The 22539-nt window shown below is 43.4% G+C and overlaps 1 protein-coding gene across 1 annotated transcript in view; it reads right to left on the bottom strand.

Annotated features, from left to right (window-relative positions):
• The window catches only part of LOC115178802 (ERO1-like protein beta), a 31042-nt gene that overhangs the window by 5293 nt on the left and 3210 nt on the right, over positions 1 to 22539 (bottom strand). Inside the window, exons 2-13 of the mRNA XM_029740128.1 lie at positions 22170 to 22289; positions 20053 to 20136; positions 15616 to 15657; positions 9129 to 9211; positions 8878 to 8951; positions 6412 to 6532; positions 4899 to 4945; positions 4337 to 4351; positions 4198 to 4224; positions 3202 to 3294; positions 2543 to 2789; positions 2127 to 2196 (exon numbers count right to left, since the gene is read on the bottom strand). Coding sequence (XP_029595988.1) covers positions 2127 to 2196; positions 2543 to 2789; positions 3202 to 3294; positions 4198 to 4224; positions 4337 to 4351; positions 4899 to 4945; positions 6412 to 6532; positions 8878 to 8951; positions 9129 to 9211; positions 15616 to 15657; positions 20053 to 20136; positions 22170 to 22289 — 1023 coding nt within the window. The remainder of the gene's footprint in view (positions 1 to 2126; positions 2197 to 2542; positions 2790 to 3201; positions 3295 to 4197; positions 4225 to 4336; positions 4352 to 4898; positions 4946 to 6411; positions 6533 to 8877; positions 8952 to 9128; positions 9212 to 15615; positions 15658 to 20052; positions 20137 to 22169; positions 22290 to 22539) is intronic.

Raw genomic sequence — 22539 nt, 5'->3', positions numbered from 1 at the left:
TAAACAGGCAAAGCATCAAAACAGGACTAACGTCGAATTGTACAACACTGGCTCCAACACTCGTCGGATGTGGCAGGGCTTGCAAACTATTACAGACTACAAAGGGAAGCACAGCCAAGAGCTGCCCAGTGACACGAGCCTACCAGATGAGCGAAATTACTTCTATGCTCGCTTCGAGGCAAGTAACACTGAAACATGGATGAGAGCATCAGCTGTTCCGGACGACTGTGTGATCACGCTCTCCGCAGCCGATGCAAGTAAGACCTTTAAACAGATCAATATTCACAAGGTCGCAGGGCCAGACGGATCACCAGGACGTGTACTCCGAGCATGCGCTGACCAACTGGCAAGTGTCTTCACTGACATTTTCAACCTCTCCCTGTCTGAGCCTGTAATACATGTTTCTAAGGTAACCTGCCTAAATGACTACAGACCCGTAGCACTCACATTTGTAGCCCTGAAGTGCTTTGAAAGGCTGGTCATGGCTCACATCAGCACCATTATCACAGAAACCCTAAAACCACTCCAATTTGCATACCGCCCCAACAGATGACACAATCTCTACTGCACTCCACACTGTCCTTTCACACCTGGATAAAAGGAACACCTATGTGAGAATGCTATTCTTCGACTACAGCTCAGCGTTCAACACCATAGTGCCCTCAAAGCTCATCACTAAGCTAAGGACCCTGGCACGAAACACCTCCCTCTGCAACTGGATCCTGGACTTCCTGGCGGGCCGCCCCCAGGTGGTAAGGGTAGGTAACAACACATCCGCCATGCTGATCCTCAACACAGGGGTGCGTGCCCAGTCCCATCCTGTACTCCCTGTTCACTCATGACTGCACGACTCCAACACCATCATTAAGTTTGCCGAAGACACAACAGTGGTAGGCCTGATCACCGACAACGACAAGACAGCCTATAGGGAGGAGGTCAGAGACCTGGCCGTGTGGTGCCAGGACAACAACCTCTCCCTCAACGTGATCAAGACAAAGGAGATGATTGGAAAAGGAGGACCGTGCACGCCCCCATTCTCATCAACAGGGCTGTAGTGGAGCAGGTTGAGAGTTTCAAGTTCCTTGCTGTCCACATCACCAACAAAATAACATGGTCCAAGCACTCGAAGACAGTCATGAAGAGGGCATGACAAAACCTATTCCCCCTCAGGAGACTGAAAAGATTTGGCATGGGTTCTCAGATCCTCAAAAGGTTCTACAGCTGCACCATCAAGAGCATCCTGATGGGTTGCATCCCTGCCTGGTATGGCAACTGCTCGGCCTCCGACCGCAAGGCACTACAGAGGGCAGTGCCCTCATCATTGGGGCCAAGCTTCCTGCCATCCATGACCTCTATACCAGGCGGTGTCAGAGGAAGGCCCTAAAAATTGTCAAAGACTTCAGCCACCCTAGTCATAGACTGTTCTCTCTGCTACCGCACGGCACATGGTACCGGAGCGACAAGTCTAGGTCCAAGAGGCTTCTAAACAGCTTCTACCCCCCAAGCCATAAGACTCCTGAACATCTAATCAAATGGCTACCCAGACTATTTGCATTGCCCCCCCCCCCACCCCCTCTTTAACACTGCTGCTACTCTCTGTTATTATCTATGCATAGTCACATTAATAACTCTTATTTTACTGCTGCTCTTTAATTATTTGTTACTTTTATTTCTTATTTTTGTAGGTCTTTTTCTTAAAACTGCATTGTTGGTTAAGTAAGTAAGCATTTCACTGTAAGGTCTAACCCTGTTGTATTCGGCGCATGTGACAAATACAAATGTATTTGATATGTACAGAATGTAGGCCTACTAGGCCATATCTTGGAAGTGTCAAGTCAAGTTCAATGGACGCAGCAAAATCATTATACAGTGCATAAAACCACTGTCTGTTGACCGAATACTGGCCCATTTGGTTAGCCGGTCGTACAGTGAGCTAGCACAAAATTCTGCAGACACATCTGCTCTCCACATTCCAAATAGACCCACTGTACAAGACCCACTGTACAAAGCTATGCTAGGGACCAAACCATTGAGATATGAGTCAAACCTATTCTAGGACTGGGCTTATGGCAAATATAAGCATGTTAGTATTAACAGTGAAATGAAAGTGAGATGTGTGGACTCACCTTCAACGTTTTTGCTTCGATCTTCTGCCCAGCAAACATGGACTTCTCGTCAAAGTGCATCGGGAAAGCTCTGGGAGATGAGAACAGACAGTTATTCCGAAGTCAAGACAATATCCCCTCTAATTCACAATCAAAACCGACCACTTGACCTGAAACTCATGACCTCATTGAAGCCCTAGAGTTCAGTAGCGCGAATGATCCTTAAGACTCAATTGGTATTGTGGCCTGGTTGGTCTAGCTGTAATGCTGCAGCCTCTGGCACATGTCTACAGTGTTGGCATAGGTTTGTATCTATCCTACTGCCTATTGACACAACTTCTATCATTCTTCACTGTCACCCTCCACTCTCACTATCTCTTCTATAAATAGAAAAAAATCACTTTAAAAAAAGATATGTTAAAAAACATTTGACTAACTTGGTCTCGTTGAAGAACTGCAGCAGTAACTCTTTGGTGGCTCGGTCCTCCTGACGGTCGCCCGTGTACAGGTTGACGAAGGCTCGATCGAAGTAGGGCGCCACCTTGGAGAGGGCGCGCAGCTCGATCAGGTAGAGAAAGTAGAGGTTCTTAAGGCGCCGCGTGCCCTCGCCCTTGGTCTCGGCCGGGTCGAAGCGCTGGCGGAACTCCTGCACATTGGGGCCCCACAGGGACTTGCCCCAGCCCTCTGACGAGAGCAGAGAGAGTGAATAGTGAGGGTTACATCAACGTTGGCACGACTGATGACATTGGGGTGAAAAACTGGGACCACTGATTTAGAAACCTTTATGAATTGATGTAACGAAGAAGTAAACAAACACTGAATCAGTTATAGAATGATAACAGACCCATATGAAAGTATTCCAATACAAGAACACTTACAAAAGTAGAGTAAATATATAGAAAATGCTAAATTGGTTTTACACAAACACCAATACACCACACACATTACTACACCCGCCACCCAAATTGCCATGGTTCGTCATTCAAATTATCATGACTCGAGGGGCTTCTTCTATTCTAAGAATTATAATTCTATGACCATAACGCTGGTGACTGTTTTGACATCTATAGAGAGGAAGTGGTTTGTTTTTCCCTACCGGCCAAAAGGTACTCTGCACACAGGTGGATGTTTATGCTGCTGTGGAGACCAGAGATGAGCCGGTAGAACACCCTCTTCTCCAAACACAGACCTAGAGGGGAGGAAGGGTCGAAAGAGAGAGAGAAAGAGTATGTAGAGGGGTGATGGGAAGAGAGAGAGAGAGAGAGAGGGAGAGGGGGGAGGGAGGGAGAGGGTGAGAGAAAGAGAGGAAAAAACAAGAAAGCTTGAGATACGCACACATGGCACACCCCTAGTTCCATCACTGTGTATGTGTGTGTTGTCGACTCAACGCATTTGAGTGACTAGAGTCCCCTCTCTTGGTCCAGTAAGTGTGTCTGCACGTCACGGGACATTCACAACAAAGGCTTATTTCATAGTCTTCTCTATACTAGAGCCAAGGAATGGAACTGTGTATGTTTTCTTTGTAGCCCACCCAAAGAGGTTTCCGCCACTATTGTCTGCCTGAACAAAAACACCTTAATGAAGGCATACAAAGAGGGCGCTTTTTTTTGGCATCCTTTTCCCAAATAGTGCACTACTTTTGACCAAAGTCCCCCAAATGTAGTGTGGCACTACATAGGGAATAGGGTGCCATTTGGGACGCAGAGGGTGCAACCTGACAGATGTTGAAAACCCATTATACATGAGAAAAAGTTGGAGAGAGGGAGTGTCTCGGCTGAATTGGTTTGGATGCGAGTGGCTGTTCTGAGTGGTGTGGTTAAGGGGCATTCGATGATGACACGTAACATTCAAGTGATTCTGAAATGGACTAATTAACAAATAACTAAAATAATCCCATTCTTAATTTAGAAGTTTCTACTTGTCCTGTGGCGTCCCATACAGGGAAATGACTATAAAGTGTAACAGTGCTGAACAAAGATGTGCCACTGCTTCATTCCAAAATATATTGTGTGTTTGAAGTGAAAATAATGCTAATTTGAAGAGATTTTTAAAAATAATTTGATGAAATAAAAATACATTTCTAAAACATTACCTTCCAGCCAGTTGTAGAAGCCTTCGCCTGCACGGATACAAGACGACAATAGGCCTTGTGTCAGTTTGCATTCATTAAAATATATTATAAATAGCACAATTCAATATACATAGATTAACATGCATAGATTCCAACTTACCATCATCATCTCCTCCTATGGGAATGAAAAAAATACAAAAGGGAGAGGAGGACAAAGGCATGTTACACACATACTGTAGGCTATTATTATTATTATTACACATCCACGCACGCACACAAACCCACACAGACTTCTGGAGGGGAAAACTGTACACTATTTACTCCTAAATAACTCAAGTAACACTACAAGGCAAACATGAACAAAAGCCCTGCTATCATTATTACCATGAATGATCTATTACCAGCAGGTAAGCTGATGAGAGGACATTATCTATTACACAGAAACTGAATATGCACACACATCTCTGGAAATTATTCTGGAAAACTAGCAATTAATAACAATTTATATCGTTTCTAATTAATATATTGGTTATTAACAATATAACAACTATTATTATAACCTAATAGCGAAATGAAAGCATGTGAATACACAGGGCAAACGTAAAACAAAACTAGCTGTTGGCTTAAGATTGTAAAATACAGGCCACCCTGAGAAGGAAAATGGAGACAAGACAATCCATGATGGTGAATACAGGCTTGTTAACTAGAAGAGTATCCCTTACCTCTGGGCGGAACCAGTGGGTTAAGGGGCCGGTACACTGATCTGGGCCTGCAAACCACAAACAATGGGCAATCAGACACTATACTCTATGGATTTATCAAAATGACATACAGTCAGGTCCATAATTATTGGCACACTTGGTTCGATCCCGGGCTGTATCACAACCGGCCGTGATCGGGAGTCCCATAGGGCGGCGCACAATTGGCCCAGCGTCGTCCTGGTTAGGGTTTTGCCAGTGTAGGCAGTCATTGAAAATAAGAATTTGTTCTTAACTGACTTGCCTAGTTAAATAAAGGTTAAATAATAAAATAAAGACAAGCAAAAAACGAGCAAAAAAAAAAAAGACTAAAATAAATTATACAAATACTGAGCTATATTGTATGTTAAAAAAATGGAAATTATCTTATTTTATACTAACATAATTGGTGATTGGCACGCCTGTTTTTAATAGAATAGCACCCTCTCCTTGCGAGAATAACGGCACTGAACCTCTCTCTAAAATGCTTTGAGATTGGAGAAAACGTTGGGAGGGATCTTAAACCATTCCTCCATACAGAATCTTTCCAGATTATTCTCCTGCTCTTATGGACTGCCTGCTTCAATTCAAATCACAGGATTTCAATGGGGTTCAAGTCTGGAGGCAGATGGCCATTGCAAAATGTTGATTCTGTGGTCAAGTAACCATTTCCTTGTGGATTTTGATTAGTGCTTGTGTTTATAGCCTTGCTGGAAAATCCATTTGAGGTAACCAGGTTTTTGGCACAAATGTCCTGGTACTTCGTAAAGTTCATGATGCCGTCAGGACCAGTGGAAGCAAAACAGCCCCATAACATCAACAATTCACCACCATATTTTACCATAGGTATGAGGTACTTTATTGCATATGCTTCCCTTTTTTGATGCCAAACACCCAGCACTGGGGCGTGGCCAAATAGCTCTATTTTCATGTCATCTGACCATAGCTCCACCTAGAGTTTGAGAAATGGCATTGTGACTTGGATTGGAACCGGTGCTTTGGTCAAATGACATAAAAATAAAGCTCTTTGGCCACACACACACTAGTGGTGGTTTTGGAAAACAGAAGCATATGCAGAAAAGTACCTTGTACCTGCAGTAAAATATGGGGGTGGATCTTTGATGCGCACATGCCAATAATTATGGACCTGACTGTACATCAGACCATCGAAGAGAGGGAAGAAGCTGAAATATTTCAGCTAGCTACAGATTAGGGAACATGTCGCTTATGTGGTGTGTGTGAGTGGACTGTGCGCAAGTAGGCATGGGATAGATTTAGTTCATCTGTGTGTAAAACTGCATTCAGGGGCACGTTCTGCCCCGAACAAGGCAGTTAACCCACTGTTCCTAGGCCGTCATTGAAAAATAAGAATTTGTTCTTAACTGACTTTCATAGTTAAATAAAGGTAAAATATTTTTTTTTACAAAAGTTTATTTTGTGTGTGTGTGTGTGTGTGTGTGTGTGTGTGTGTGTGTGTGTGTGTGTGTGTGTGTCTCACTTGAAGCAGTTCTCCTCGTAGATGCTGTTCCACACTCTCCAGGCTGAGGGGCCCTTGTAGCCAGTGTAGCGCTCCGGGTTTAGGAGCAGGTCCACATAGTCTGCATCTGGTGACGTCTCATCTGACAGAAGGTGTGAGAAAGAATGAGAGAACATTGGGATGAATGGATAGATGAATCCCCTTTCACTATTGCGATACACCTTATAAAATGTATCTTGTCAATGTTAAAGGGGTATTTGTCAAAAACCTCTTGGGGATAGGGGGCAGTATTTTCACGGCCAGATGAAAAACGTACCCAAATTAAACTGCCTGCTACCAGGAGGTAGGATATGCATATTATTAGTAGATTTGGATAGAAAACACTCTTAAGTTTCTAAAACGGTTTGAATGATGTCTGAGTATAACAAAACTCATATGGCAGGCAAAAACCTGAGAAAATCCAACCAGGAAGTGGGAAATCTGAGGTTGTAGTTTTTTTCAAGTGATTGCCTTTCCAGTATACAGTGACTTAGGGTTCATTTTGCACTTCCTAAAGCTTCCACTAGATGTCAACAGTCTTTAGAACCTTGTTTGAGGATTCTATGGTGAATTCGAAGGGAATAACAGCCCAAGGAAGTAGGTGTCCCATTATAAGGCATGGGTTCAGTCACGCGCAGAGACTTGGGAGATAGCTGAGTTCATATTCATTCCTAAAGAGAACGAATAGGTCCGGTTGGAATTTTATTGAAGATATGTTAAAAACAACCTAAAGATTGATTCTATACATCGTTTGACATGTTTCTACATCGTTTGACATGTTTCTACAAACTGTAGTATAACTTTTTTTACTTTTCGTCTGGACTAAGTAAATCCACGTTGTGGATTTGGATAGTGAACCTAACACGCAAACAAAATGGATGTATTTGGACATAAAGATAAACTTTATCAAACATTTATTGTGGAGCTGGGATTCCTGGGAGTGCATTCTGATGAAGATAATCAAAGGTAAGTGAATATTTATAATGTAATTTCGTTTTATTGACTCCAAGATGGCGGGTTTCTGTTTGCTTGTTGTTGGTGTCTTCTAGGCTGTACTCAGATTATTGCAAATTGTGCTTTCGCCGTGAACCTTTTTTGAAATCTGACAAAGCGGTTGCATTTAGGAGAAGTGTATTTATAATTCTGTGCATAACACTTGTATATTGATCAAAGTTTATGATGAGTATTTCTGTAATGTGTGTGCTCATTCACCGGAAGGTTTGGAGGGAAAACATTTCTGAACATTACGTGCCAATGTAAAATGGGGTTTTTGGATATAAATATGAACTTTATCGAGCAAAACACACATGTATTGTGTAACATGAAGTCCTATGAGTGCCATCTGATGAAGATCAAAGGTTAGTGCTTAATTTTAGCTGTATTTCTAGTTTTTGTGACATCTCTCCTTGCTAGGAAAATGGCTGTGTGGCTTTTCTTGTTTAGGTGGTGTCCTAACATAATCTAATGTTTTGCTTTCGCCGTAAAGCCTTTTTGAAATCGGACAATGTGGTTAGATTAAGGAGAATCTTATCTTTAAAATGGTGTATAATACTTGTATGTGTGAGAAATTTTAATTATGAGATTTTTGCTGTTTTGAATTTGGCGCTCTGATTTTTCACTGGCTGTTGTCAAATTGATCCCGCTAACGGGATCCACCTGTTGAGGGGTCACTAAAGGGGAATTTCACACATTTGCACACACTGTATACAGATCTTTCTATTGTGTTATTGACTGTACGTTTGTTTATCCCATGTGTTTTTGTCGCACTGCTTTGCTTTATCTTGGCCAGGTCGCAGTTGTAAATGAGAACTTGTTCTCAACTGGCCTACCTGGTTAAATAAAGGTGAAATATATATATACATTTTTTTAAATAAGTTTGTCAGATGTTTTCACACCTCGAAAGTGACTGTCAAAGACCAAAATGCATTACTGGCCTGCTACACTACATGCACATTCTTTGCAGACCATGAGAAGCTCCTATTATGTAAGAAGCGTGGCTTCACGAGAGTCTCGCGTTGGTGAGCGTATAATCTCAGACGCTCAGAAATAAAGTATTTTGCAATTCCACAGACAATTGCGTCAGATGCTCGATTATGTTCTGGGGGGAGAAGTGTTAGAAAATATTCACTAGCAAAGTCTCCACCTCTCTAAACAGATACTCTCAGACAGTCACATGCGTTTGCCCATCATAGATTACTGAGAGTATAATTAAGCTTTGGTTACATTTTCAAGATTCGTTGAGTAGCTCACGCCCGAGAACAATTTATAAAAGTGGTTCTTGCACACTGGCCTAAAGTTCCAGTGTAGCAGGTAAAAAACCTACTGCTTTTACAACACCCCACTCTAGCACCAATGTTAGAAGAAATACACCAGCCTCAATCCCATATGAATGGAAAAGATAGGCACCGTCTAAAAAAAGCATTGAAGTGGAAGAAGAGTGGGCCTTACCATCCAGCTCACAGAAGTGGTCCTGTGCGTCATCGTGCCGGGCCCAGTCCTCAAAGGCCTCTTTACTATAGTTACTATAGGAGAGAGGAGGAGGAAAAGTAATACAGCAACCACTCTCGGACAATGCTTTCATTCATCTGAAATAACCGCCATATTTTGGAATGTTGGTTTAGTGGTTTCTTATCCAAACTGATGCCCATGTATGTATGAGGCCTTTTAGGGAAGTAGCATGCGTGTGCGTGTGCTCTTACCTCAGGGTGCTGTTAATAGCCCCCAGGTCTTGGGCTTGTTCACAATCTACTATGTCCGTGTTGGCGTTGGCCACCTGGGAATACTGGCCACAAAGATAGAAAGAGAAAAGAGCATTAGCTAGATGAAATAAGATAACTTTAAAGTAAAAATGGGTAGCCTAAGAAAAATGCTACATGTGGGTCGTTCAATTTGATTTCAATCACTTTTTGATGGCACCCCTTGTGATTTGAACAAAACTTTCAATACCCATTTTCCCATGGTTACTTTTTGAACCTGAATGCCAAAACAGATAAAGTTGCTCAAAGTTGAACCATTTCACATGCTCTCATTAGCGGTGTCCCCAAGGGCTCGGTTCTAGGCCCCTTCCTTTTTCCTCTCTATACACCAAGTCACTCGGCTCTATCATATCCTCTTATGGTCTCTCCTATCATTGCTATGCAGAAAACACGCAACTACTTTTTTCATTCCTCCCTTCTGACAACTAGGTGGCGACACACATCTCTGCCTGCCTGGCATATTTTGGATGTCAGTTTAGATGTTAGCCTACCCCCTCAAGCTCAACAAGACAGAGCTGCTCATCCTCCTGGGGAAGGCCTTACCGCTCCAAGACTACTCAATCCCTGTAGACAACTCCTCTGTCCCCCTCCTAGGGTGCAAAGAACCTTGGCATTACCCTGGAACACCCTGTCGTTCTCTGCAAACATCAAAATAGTGACTCACTCCTGCAGGTTTATGCTCTACAATATCTGTAGAGTACAACCTTTCCTTACACAGGAAGTGGAGCAAGTCCTAATCCAGGCCATCGTCCTATCCCGTCTTATATGGGAGAACCTTCCCAAGTTCTCCCATATCACCTCGCTCCTCCGTAGACATTGGCTTCTAGTCAAAGCTAGCATTCACTACAAGTACCATGGTGCATGCCTATGGCGCACCAAGGGGAACTGCCCCTGCCTAACTTCAGGCTGTGCTCAAATTCTACATCCTAACCCGAGCAGTCTGTTCTGCCACCTCTGGTCTCTTAGCCGTCCCACCCCTACAGGAGGTCAGCTCCTGCTCAGCCCAGTCAAATCTCTTCTCTGTCATGGCATTGGTATTCGAAAAATCTAATCAAACACTTCATGAGAGCCTATGAGCTCATGCTGCGCAACATTTCTATAGGCTTTGCAATTGCGGAAGAAAACAGTGATGGCCGCTATTAAAAAAGAGAATCCCATCAGTTTTCTATAGGTTAGGCCTACTATATTTATTTCTCTAGGTTAGGCCTACTATATTTATTTCTCTAGGTGAGGCCTACTATATTTATTTCTATACTTTCCTAATATGCTTATATTTACAACTGGAGAATAGCCTACCTGGCTGGCATGAAAATAAACCACGGAGAAAAGCGTCCTCCATTCGCTATTTAAGTGCATAGATTACATGTATTTTTCCCGCTGCCCCCGTTTCGATACAGGTGCATGATAATGATCCATTCTAAATCAAAACAAATGTCACACATATATAAGACAAGATTAAATCAAGAAAAGTCTGAAGGGTGACAATACTAGCCTATCACTTGTAAATGATGCCCAGCATAAGAAACTGGCTTCTTTTTTACAACTTTTTCTAAACATAGTCGCACACCTCATGTAGCTTAGCCCATAGGCCTATGTTTTAGTAAGGTTTGTATCACAACTAAAGTGGCCAAATAACTTCTTAAAATTAAGCACATTCATCTGCTTTACAAGGCGTGTAGAGCCCAACTGGCATACATAAGCAGCGCGTGAGTTTCAAGTTTGGGGAAGATCATTTTCACCATAAAAAGGCACCTTTATAATAAAAGCGTCATATGCATAATCGCATTTGCGGTCACTTTAGATAATGGTGTTTTCCGCTAATGGGACATTCGCGCTTATAGCCTACTACCATGTGCGCATTGCTGCGCCTATAATGTGAAGAAACAGCATAATAGTTTAGCAACATTTTAAGCTAAACGTTCTGATCTGTTGCGTCAGCCACATTGCATAAATAAGGTGTTTTGATGCTAGTGGTTGTATTAATTTGGGGTCTATCACATCCCACAACTGTCCCAGACTATGTTTGGAATATTTATTTCTGGCACAGAATAGAATAGGTCGACTTTTGTACTATGGGGGATAGTAGATTGACATAGGCTAGTGCTTTTGCTGTTCGTTAGGCCTGCTCATCTTGTTGGCTAACAAAGTAAATGTGGATAGTTTTTCCAATATGCACCTCGGAATTGGATAAGGACATGCAGTTGCGTCTCCGATGTGTCCATCTTCATTTGTAGCCTGTGAGAAAGGCCTGATCACGTGACAGAGAGCCATGTGAGTGAGAGGGCTTCCATTGCGCAGCACACTCAGTGACAAGGGCACAACGCAGCACTCCGGTCCGCAAAAGGCATGGATTATTTTAGGGTGCATTACGGCCCCGCCGTGAAATTCGAGCCATTATCAAGTGCTTGTCAAATTGTGAATGAGAGACTATTGGAGAGTGTACAGCCTACGCAAAAAAAACAAGGCAGAGCTCATGCATGTCAAGCAACTTTTCTCCAATCATCATTAGAATCAAATCACGCAGCCTTACAATGTATTAAAAATCTAAACATATAGCCCAACGTTCGTAGAACAACTAAAGTTACATTAATAACTCTAAATTAAGCTTATAGGAGTACCTATTTCTTTGTTAACCGCTCAACACAAAAATAGCTGCATGTGCGCACTCCCTCAAATCACAGACAATATTTATATTTTATTTATCTTTGTTGAATTGTATTCTTCATACTATAAAATAATGCTAAATGAACTAGTGTAGCCCACAGCCATTTGGCATAGCCATATCAGGACCTAACATAAGGACAACTCAGAGTATGCTATTCTCTTCAGATCATGCTTCTTTAGACCTGTCCAAAACAAATTATGGATTTATTGGGAAGGTGTAGGCTATATTACATGGATTTATTAGAAGCCAGGAGATGCTAAATGTGTATTTGTTAATAAACGGTCAATTACCGTGAGACCGACAGTTATTTGCTTGACAATCACCGGCTGAGGAAATTTCATGCCTGCCACGGCCCTAGGTCAGACAGCCAGGGAAGATCAGTCTACGGAGCTCAGGTGAATTTTACAGTATATTAACAATATCAGTGAATGATACAAAGTTAAATCTTGAATTGATGGGTAGACCTACAGTAGCTACAGGACAGCAGCTTAAGTTTAAGGCTGCAGTCTGGGATTTGGGAATAATGGTCATTTCAATTATTGAACCATTGATTCTATTCTTGGATAATATAATGCATGAATGGACACCAAGGTAATTATTTTTCATGCCTCATTTAAGGAGGATCAGATGGTGACAGGGGTATCAGCAGGGTCAGCCATCCAGGGAACTGCATTTTTAGAGTTGCAACACTTTATTCTCTCTGTGTAGCAAACACTGGACCAGCCAGATGCTATTTTAAGGCAGTCTGACAAACGTCCAAAGTTGATTTCAAACTGTATCAAGGCTTTTCCCGATGACACAAAACATGTAAAATAAAAATGTGAGGAAGACCTGGTAGAAGCTGCCTACGTGTTCTCGCATACCCCTAGAGCATCGAGCCAGCGGGGTGGTGGCACTGGAATCCTCATCTCTCCCAAGTGGACATTCTCTCTTTCTCCCCTGACCCATCTGTCTATCTCCTCATTTGAATTCCATGCTGTCACAGTTACCAGCCCTTTCAAGCTTAACATCCTTATCATTTATCGCCCTCCAGGTTCCCTTGGAGAGGTCATATCCTCACATGGTCTCTCCTATCATTGCTACGCAGACGACACACAATTAATCTTCTCCTTTCCCCCTTCTGATAACCAGGTGGCGAATCGCATCTCTGCATGTCTGGCAGACATATCAGTGTGGATGACGGCTCACCACCTCAAGCTGAACCTCGGCAAGACGGAGCTGCTCCTCCTCCCGGGGAAGGACTGCCCGTTCCATGATCTCACCATCACGGTTGACAACTCCCTTGTGTCCTCCTCCCAGAGTGCTAAGAACCTTGGCGTGACCCTGGACAACACCCTGTCGTTCTCCACTAACATCAAGGCGGTGACCCGATCCTGTAGGTTCATGCTCTACAACATTCGCAGAGTACGACCCTGCCTCACACAGGAAGCGGCGCAGGTCCTAGTCCAGGCACTTGTCATCTCCCGTCTGGATTACTGCAACTCGCTGTTGGCTGGGCTCCCTGCCTGTGCCATTAAACCCCTACAACTCATCCAGAACGCCGCAGCCCGTCTGGTGTTCAACCTTCCCAAGTTCTCTCACGTCACCCCGCTCCTCCACTCTCTCCACTGGCTTCCAGTTGAAGCTCGCATCCGCTACAAGTCCATGGTGCTTGCCTACGGAGCTGTGAGGGGAACGGCACCTCCGTACCTTCAGGCTCTGATCAGGCCCTACACCCAAACAAGGGCACTGCGTTCATCCACCTCTGGCCTGCTCGCCTCCCTACCTCTGAGGAAGCACAGTTCCCGCTCAGCCCAGTCAAAACTGTTCGCTGCTCTGGCACCCCAATGGTGGAACAAGCTCCCTCACGACGCCAGGACAGCGGAGTCAATCACCACCTTCCGGAGACACCTGAAACCCCACCTCTTTAAGGAATACCTGGGATAGGATAAAGTAATCCTTCTAACCCCCCCCCCAAAAAAAAGATTTAGATGCACTATTGTAAAGTGGTTGTTCCACTGGATATCTTAAGGTGAATGCACCAATTTGTAAGTCGCTCTGGATAAGAGCGTCTGCTAAATGACTTAAATGTAAATGTAAATGAATGGATACAGATGTGTTTGAATGCCCAGTCATATTCATATCATCTTGCACATCAAATACTGCAGTTTAAGGCCATTCATAGAACAAAGTATATGCCAGTGAAACTGAATTACATGCACTCAGAAATGTCATTCCTCTGCTGGAGGTGTAAAACACAAAAGGAGACATATTTGCATATGTTATGGTCTTTTACTTAACTGACTTGTTAAATAAAGGTTAAGAACAAATTATTATTTACGATGATGGCCTACACCGGCCAAACCCAGACGACGCTGCACCGCCCTATGGGACTCCCAAGCATTTGTAGCGGCTAAGAAATGTATTGCCATTAATTGGAAGGTTAGTTATCCTACCACAAGTCTAAAAAGCTACTTTCTGACCACTTCTACCAATCAAAAAGGATGCAGTCAAAAGGTGATTGAAATCAAATGGAACGACCCATCTTTGTTATCAATTACGCTAGGCTAAATCCATCATATAGGGCTCCCTACTCTGTATACTTCAACTCGAGCTCTTCACACACTCTCTGCAATAGGATTCAACTTTTTAAATAGAAAGTCAGTCAAGAAAAAAATACCTGAGGGGCTAAACAAATTGGTTAAGCTAACGCCACATGCCACGAAGCATAAAAAGCTAAATAAACAACTCTGATGTGCAGTCAGCTAATGTTTCGTCATGACCTCACACACAAGCACCTGCTGTGCTTCTTCCTGTGGCATGGCTACGTCGCCAGCCACATAGCATCTCTTGCCAGCACATACCCCCTCTGTGCTTTCAGCTGTGGGAGAGCATCACCACAGCGCTAACTGCGAATTTAATAAGCCTTTTGCCTCACACGTCTCCACTAGCACACTTAGCGCTAACCCCTAACACTGGGGGGCGATGTGACAAAAATCCTCACACAACAGACCACACAATAAGGGACCAGAGGCCTCGGGAGGTCAAGCCAGATGTGGCTAATAAACTACTGAAAAGTTTTGAAGAGCTGTCTGGCTTAACGCTGTTAGTCGAAAATCTATGAGATGTGGCTGATTTCATTAAAGTTGAAAAACAAACCTTGCCCTGCACATAATGTAGCCTATAGCCATGTAACTACCCCTAGCTCAACCGATGTGTCCAAACATAACCGTTTTCCATTAACTAAAGATACAGCAGGATTTGACCTTGCCTGCCAATCAGTCCTGATAACCAACAAACACTAGTGGGTCACTACAAGACAAACAAAAGGCACTACGCCAGGGTCGTGTTCATTAGTGCACACTGTAACAAAACACTTTGCAGAAGAGAACAAAAACAAGCATTTGTAATTGGACAAAAATCAGATAGTACCCACCTGTTTCACTCCTCCTCATGCCTACTGAACACGACCCAAGCGTTTGCCAACAATCATGTCTCTCGCTTACCCCGCCCCCCCCAACTATAATAAATATCCAACTATAATACATTCTTCGAACAATACATTTACACAGTATTATCTGTTTAACTTACTCCTTTGCCCTAATTATTTTAAAACATAGTAAGTACACTCCTGTTTCTTTGCCATATTGCATGAAAATCGAGAGTGCATATGGTACATTCTCTTTCCTTTCGTTTGAATGTGTTTGTAGAGTGTGTTTGTATTCATTACAGTTGAATGACTGTTGAGTGAATGCCGTCTGTCTATCTGGGGAGAGACCACCTTACCCTATTGTAGTTTCCAGACTTTATTCCCACTGGAATCTTGCTCTGTAAACAAACACACACAAAGAAAACTGATGGGACATCACTGTCAACAATGCAGAAAGCAGGTCACAGAGGCAAAGCTATAATTAACAGAAAACACAGATTAGAATACGAAGACTCAGGAAACACTATATTAACATTTGTAAATGAATTTGCCCCTAGCCCTGGTCTCTTCTTGTAGGCCTAGATCTAAAAGAATTAGAATGATTAGCAATATTCCAAGATGGCGAAGCCGTGCAGATGTTGTTTGTCAGTCTCCCGTGTAAATTTTGTCTTTTTTGTCTTTTTTCTATATATTTTAAATCTATTTTTCCATTTTTAAATTAAATATACCTTCCGGCAACCCGCCTCACCCAATGTGATATGGGTCTGCTATTTTTAGAACTTATAGCCAGAACCTCCATCAGAAGCTAGCCATCAGAAGCTTGAGCCACTGCTAGCGGCCTTTACCTTTAGCACAGACACCAGCCACTACAGACTAATCTGTAGTCTCCCGTGTGGCTCAGTTGGTAGAGCATGGTGTTTGCAATGCCAGGGTTGTGGGTTCGATTCCCACGGGGGACCAGTACGGGGGGGAAAAAAATGTCTGAAATGTATGCATTCACTACTGTAAGTCGCTCTGGATAAGAGCATCTGCTAAATGACTAAAATTTTTAAAAAAATTAAAACTTGTAGCCTGGATAATACTTGCCAGCCTGCCAGTCTGCACAGCGCGTAATCAACCCTGAGCATATCGGATTGTTTTTCTCCACTAAAACACCGGATTCCTGCCGTAAGCCCTGGACCATTACTCCTGATCGTCGCAGCTTGCTAGCTGCCAGCCCCGAAGCTAGCCTTGAGCTAGGCCCATCTACCGGCCTGCTCAGTGGACCCTATGATCACTCGGCTACACAGCTGATGCCTCCCGGACTCTTCACTAACACGACTAGAATCCACTACACCACCGGATTCTTGCCGTAAGCTCTGGACCTTTGCATCGGATCATCGCTGCTAGCTAGCTGCTACCGAGTGGCTATAGTGGCTAACGCCCTTGTCCCGAAACTAGCACCAGTTAGCCGCGAGCCAGGCACATCTCCCAGCTAGCAAGCGAAATTACTCCAGCTACAATACCTCTTTTGCCAAATGGCCTGGACCCTTTGTCGACACGGAGCCCCGCCGTTCCATCACGACTGGTCTGGTTGTTGTCTTAGCTGATTAGCTGTTGTTGTCTTACCCGTTGTTGACTTAGCTAGCTCTCCCAATCAACACCTGTGATTGCTTTATGCCTCGCTTTATGTCTCTCTAATGTCAATATGCCTTGTATACTGTTGTTTAGGATAGTTATCATTGTTTTAGTTCACTGCGGAGCCCCTAGTCCCACTCAACATGCCTCAGATACCTCTTTTATCCCAGCTCCCACACAAGCGGTGACCTCACCCAGCATAACTAGTGCGTCCAGAGATGCAACCTCTGTAATCGTCACTCAATGCCTAGGTTTACCTCCACTGTACCAGCACCCTACCATACCCGTCTATACATTATGCCCTGAATCTATCCTACCACGCCCAGAAATCTGCTCCTTTTATTCTCTGTCCCCAATGCACTAGACAACCAGTTTTGATAGCATTTAGCCGTACCCTCATCCTACTCCTCCTCTGTTCCTCAGGTGATGTGGCGGTTAACCCAGGCCCTGCGTGTCCCCAGGCGCTCTCATTTGTTGACTTCTGTAACCGTAAAAGCCTTGGTCTCATGCATATTAACATCAGAAGCCTCCTCCCTAAGTTTGTTTAACTCACTGCTTTAGCACACTCCGCCAACCCTGATGTCCTTGCCGTGTCTGAATCCTGGCTTAGGAAGGCCACCAAATATTCTGAGATTTCCATCCCCAACTACAACATTTTCTGTGAAGATAGAACTGCCAAAGGGTGAGGAGTTGCAATCTACTGCAGAGATAGCCTGCAGAGTTCTGTCATACTTTCCAGGTCTATGCCCAAACAGTTCGAGCTTCTAATTTTAAAATGAATCTCTCCAGAAAAAAATGTCTCTCACTGTTTCAACCTGTTATAGACACCCCTCAGCTCCCAGCTGTGCCCTGGACACCATATGTGAATTGATTGCCCCCCCATCTACCTTCAGAGTTCGATCTGTTAGTTGACCTAAACTGGGATATGCTTAACACCCCGGCAGTCCTGCAATCTAAGCTAGATGCCCTCAATCTCACACAAATTATCAAGGAACCCACCAGGTACAACCCTAAATCCGTAAACATGGGCACCCTCATAGATATTATCCTGACCAACTTGACCTCCAAAAACACCTCTGCTGTTTTCAAATCAGGATCTCAGTGATCACTGCCTCATTGCTTGCATCCGCTATGGGTCCCCGGTCAAATGACCACCCCTCATCATTGTCAAACGCTCCCTAAAACACTTCTGCGAGCAGGCCTTTCTAATCTACCTGGCCCGGGTATCCTGGAAGGATATTGACCTCATCCCGTCAGTAGAGGATGCCTGGTCGTTCTTTAAAGTAATTTCCTCACCATCTTAAATAATGCCCCTTTCAAAAAAATGTAGAACAACGAACAGATATAGCCCTTGGTTCACTCCAGACCTGACTGCCCTCGATCAGCACAAAAATACCCGGCGGCAGACTGCACTAGCATCGAATAGTCCCCGTGATATGCAACTTTTCAGGGAACTTAGGAACCAATACATGCAGTCAGTTAGGAAAGCCACGCTCAAGGTACTAAACAATATCATAACCGCCATCGATAAAAGACAGTACTGTGCAGCCGTCTTCATTGACCTGCCAAGGCTTTCGACTCTGTCAATCATCGTATTCTTATCGGCAGACTCAACAGCCTTGGATTCTCAAATGACTGCCTCGCCTGGTTCACCAACTACTTCTCAGACAGAGTTCAGTGTGTCAAATCGGAAGGCCTGTTGTCCGGACCTCTGGCAGTCTCTATGGGGGTACCACAGGGTTCAATTCTGGGGCCAACTCGATGTCACTCTTGCTGATCCACCTCTATGCAGATGACACCATTCTGTATACATCTGGCCCTTCTATGGACACTGTGTTAACAAACCTCCAAACGAGCTTCAATGCCATACAACACTCCTTCCGTGGCCTCCAACTGCTCTTAAACGCTAGTAAAACTAAATGTATGCTTTTCAACCGATCGCTGCCCGCACCCGCCCGCCCGACTAGCATCACTACTCTGGATGGTTCTGACTTAGAATATGTGGACAACTACAAATACCTAGGTGTCTGGCTAGACTGTAAACTCTCCTTCCAGACTCACATTAAACATCTCCAATCCAAAACTAAATCTAGGATTGTCTTCCTATTTCGCAACTAAGCCTCCTTCACTCACGCTGCCAAACATACCCTCGTAAAACTGACTATCCTACCGATCCTCGACTTTGGCAATGTCATTTACAAAATAACCTCCAACACTCTACTCAGCAAACTAGATGTAGTCTTTCACAGTGCCATCCGTTTTGTCACCAAAGCCCCATATACTACCCCACCACTGCGACCTGCATGCTCTAGTCGGCTGGCCCTCGCTACATATTCGTCGCCAGACCCACTGGCTCCAGGTCATCTATAAGTCCTTGCTAGGTAAAGCTCCGCCTTATCTCAGCTCACTGGTCACCATAACAACACCCACTCGTAGCATGCACTCCAGCAGGTACATCTAATTTCCTTCCAGTTCTCTGCTGCTAATAACTGGAACGAATTGCAAAAAAATAAAATAATAAATAAATATATATATTTTTTTAAATCGCTGAAGTTGGAGACTAATATCTCCCTCACTAACTTTAAGCATCAGCTATGTGAGCAGCTTACCGATCGCTGCAGCTGTATACAGCCCATCTGTAAATAGCCCATCCAATTTACCTACCTCATCCCCATATTGTTTTTATTTACTTTTTTGCACACCAGTATTTCTACTTGCACATCATCTGCACATCTATCACTCCAGTGTTAATTTGCTAAATTGTAATTACTTCGCTACTATAGCTTATTTATTGCCTTACCTCCTCACACCATTTGCACACACTGTATATAGACTTTTTCTACTGTATTATTGACTGTATGTTTGTTTTACTCCATGTGTAACTCTGTGTTGTTCATTGTGTCGCACTGCTTTGTTTTATCTTAGCCAGGTCGCAGTTGTAAATGAGAACTTGTTCTGAACTGGCTTACCTGGTTAAATAAAGGTGAAATAAATGTTTGAACATTTTTTTAAATATAGCAATAATATCTCCACCTTGTTGTAGCCCACGTAGAATTTTTACCACATTTCCAATACTTATTTAACCATTTCAGACCTACAGGAGGTGCCTGTGGGTAATTAATACTAGGAGTCGATGTGGAGACCAACGTAGATAATTGTGGGTTGGGTGAACTGACCTCTGGGCAGGGCTCCACTTGGCAGTCCTTGATGGAGCAGTGGCTATCGTCGGCCCAGAAGGGACAGGGCCTATTCAGGTTGACCTGTGGAGAAGAAAAGGGAAGAGTTGAGATGGCATGGTATATGCTATAAAAGTGACCAAGTCACACAGAGATGTGATGTGTTGGAGACAGGCAAGACAGAACAGCTAGGCTAAATTCACTCAAATAATGATGTCAACAACTGATTCAGATTCTCTTTCCATTGACGCATTTCGGAGACGAGCTCCGCCGTAAACACCACGGGGCATTGTTGTTGCTGGTGACCTCTTTCCTAGTCGTGCTCGTCATTGGATACGTCAACCTCATTCGAAGGCGACAGTATGAGAAGAATACCTGATAATCATAAAGGTGACACACTGATTGTGGGGTCAAAATGTTGCTCAGTCAATGGGATGGTGACAAGAAAAGCAGCAGCTTTCTGATCAGTGGTAGACAGAAACTTAATCGGAATATCACACTAGGGGCCAGATGAGTATTCTGAAAATATTAATTATGTTCCTATGAGTCTATTCTTCCTTTTCAGAGTTCCTGATGGGATGTTCACAGTGGGAAAAGGGCAATAGACTCTGCCTTTAGAATGAGATGGCTTGGTGTGTATGAATGGCGTATGAACGCAACAGCTGGACTCGCATTGAGTGACTTTTCTTTAACTGCCTTCGTGAAAAGATTAAGTGACTCAAATGGGCCTAAATGTCTCTTATGGATTCTAGGTGTCGGGAGAGCGTTTGAGCAGTTATACAAATGTAACGGGACAGAGTGCTGTTGTCATAGAGAATGATATCATATTTGCATCAGGTTCTACAAATGGGCAACTCGTAAGACTGCCTAGGGATGCAAAAGAGGATGATTGGGAAAGACGGATGACTAAATGTTTGTAACCACTGGACTGGACCTACTGTATTTCCCTGTAAGATTCAGTTACATCCACACGGTGGTGTCATCCTCATGCACTCTTTCTAATACCTATGTTCCAGTATGAGGAGCATCTAATTTTCACACTTAATGTACCTGACAAGTATCACATACAATAATAATAACGTACGGTCAATGTGTTTCTGCTGTAACTAGGGCCCATGCAAGTTTTTCCAAACAGAAAATGTTTAGCAACAAAAACAAGCCTTTCTTAAAGAAGGGTTGGCTGACAACTTCACAAAAATGATGCGCAAGCATCAATGAGGCAGAAGGCCGTGTGGGGTTATGATTCTGATAGCTAGCAACAATGACAAGAAGCTGCCATGTGGGGAATCGTAGGTGGCTCGTTTTAGCTCGTTGCATCTTGTTGTGATGTTTTGACTCATGTCATGCCTACGCTAATATGGCTAAAATTAGCCAGCTAGATAACCAACAACACTAACGATTTATTTGAGCGACCACAAGTGCTCATTTAGAAATGTTTTCAACATGTCAACAATCTAAGTTAACCCGGTCTGTTTTGCGCCATAGTTGTGCACGCGTCGGTTAAGTTGCTAAACAACCAACCCTATCGGACAAGTTCAGGTTAGTCCCGTCTTATTTCGGCCAGTTTGCATCCGTTTGGTTCCTAGTGAATAGACCCATGGACATTATAACGTAAATAGGAGTAGCACAATTAACTTTTTATTCAAGAAGGTTGTCTATTCGCTGTCAATTTACAGTCAACCCTGAAGCAGACCTATTCCAACTAGAACAGTAGTCCCGGGTGGAGACATCCAATGCAGTGAATACACAACAGAGCAGCGTCCACAAACTCTATGGGGTAGGCTGAAAAACATTTGCTTGGCCTATTTGTTTTAGATTAGCAAGGAACTGAATTGGGGAGGGTCCCTTTATAAGCACTAAGTACTACGGGTTAAGAGCCATTGAAGCTCAAACAAAGGTATTGTTTAAAAAAAAAAATACAAACCCATTTGAAAATACAGGTAGTCAATTAGCGTAAATCCACAGTAGTAGGATTGTTTATTGAGGGATTACCTTTAGGACACATTTTTTTAAGCTATAGTGCAAAGACAAACGCAAAACCTTACGGTCTGATGATTTTAAGGGCATTTCTACTGCTCCTCGTCCTCCACTGTTGGGGCCTACTATTTAGTACTTACCCTGTAGTACCTGAAGTAGTCTCTCTCGGTCAGCTTCTGAATGCGGGGGTAGATTTTGAAGTTGTTGAAGACATCAATGCTCTCAATGTCACAGAAGCAGTCATCCAAGACGCCTGTCAACTGAGGGAAACAACCGGAAAACGCCTTAAGAATTATGGGTGTACACCAGTGTTCATTTTGTCAACAAAATTAGTGACTAAAATATTTGTCAAACACTTATTTTTCAGTGGCAGTTGATTAGACTATAACTGACTAAATGGACCCAGGAAAAACAATAACTAAACAAAAAAATATTGTTCATTTCAGTTGACTCAAACGAGACAAGACTAAATTATCTCTGTGGCTAAAATCAGACTTTTTTGGAGAGATT

The sequence above is a fragment of the Salmo trutta genome, chromosome 38 (genome assembly GCF_901001165.1).
Source record: "Salmo trutta chromosome 38, fSalTru1.1, whole genome shotgun sequence".
NCBI classification, from domain to species: domain Eukaryota; kingdom Metazoa; phylum Chordata; class Actinopteri; order Salmoniformes; family Salmonidae; genus Salmo; species Salmo trutta.
The sequence above is the reverse complement of the archived record's forward strand: the minus strand, read 5'-3'. Positions and strand labels throughout refer to the sequence as shown.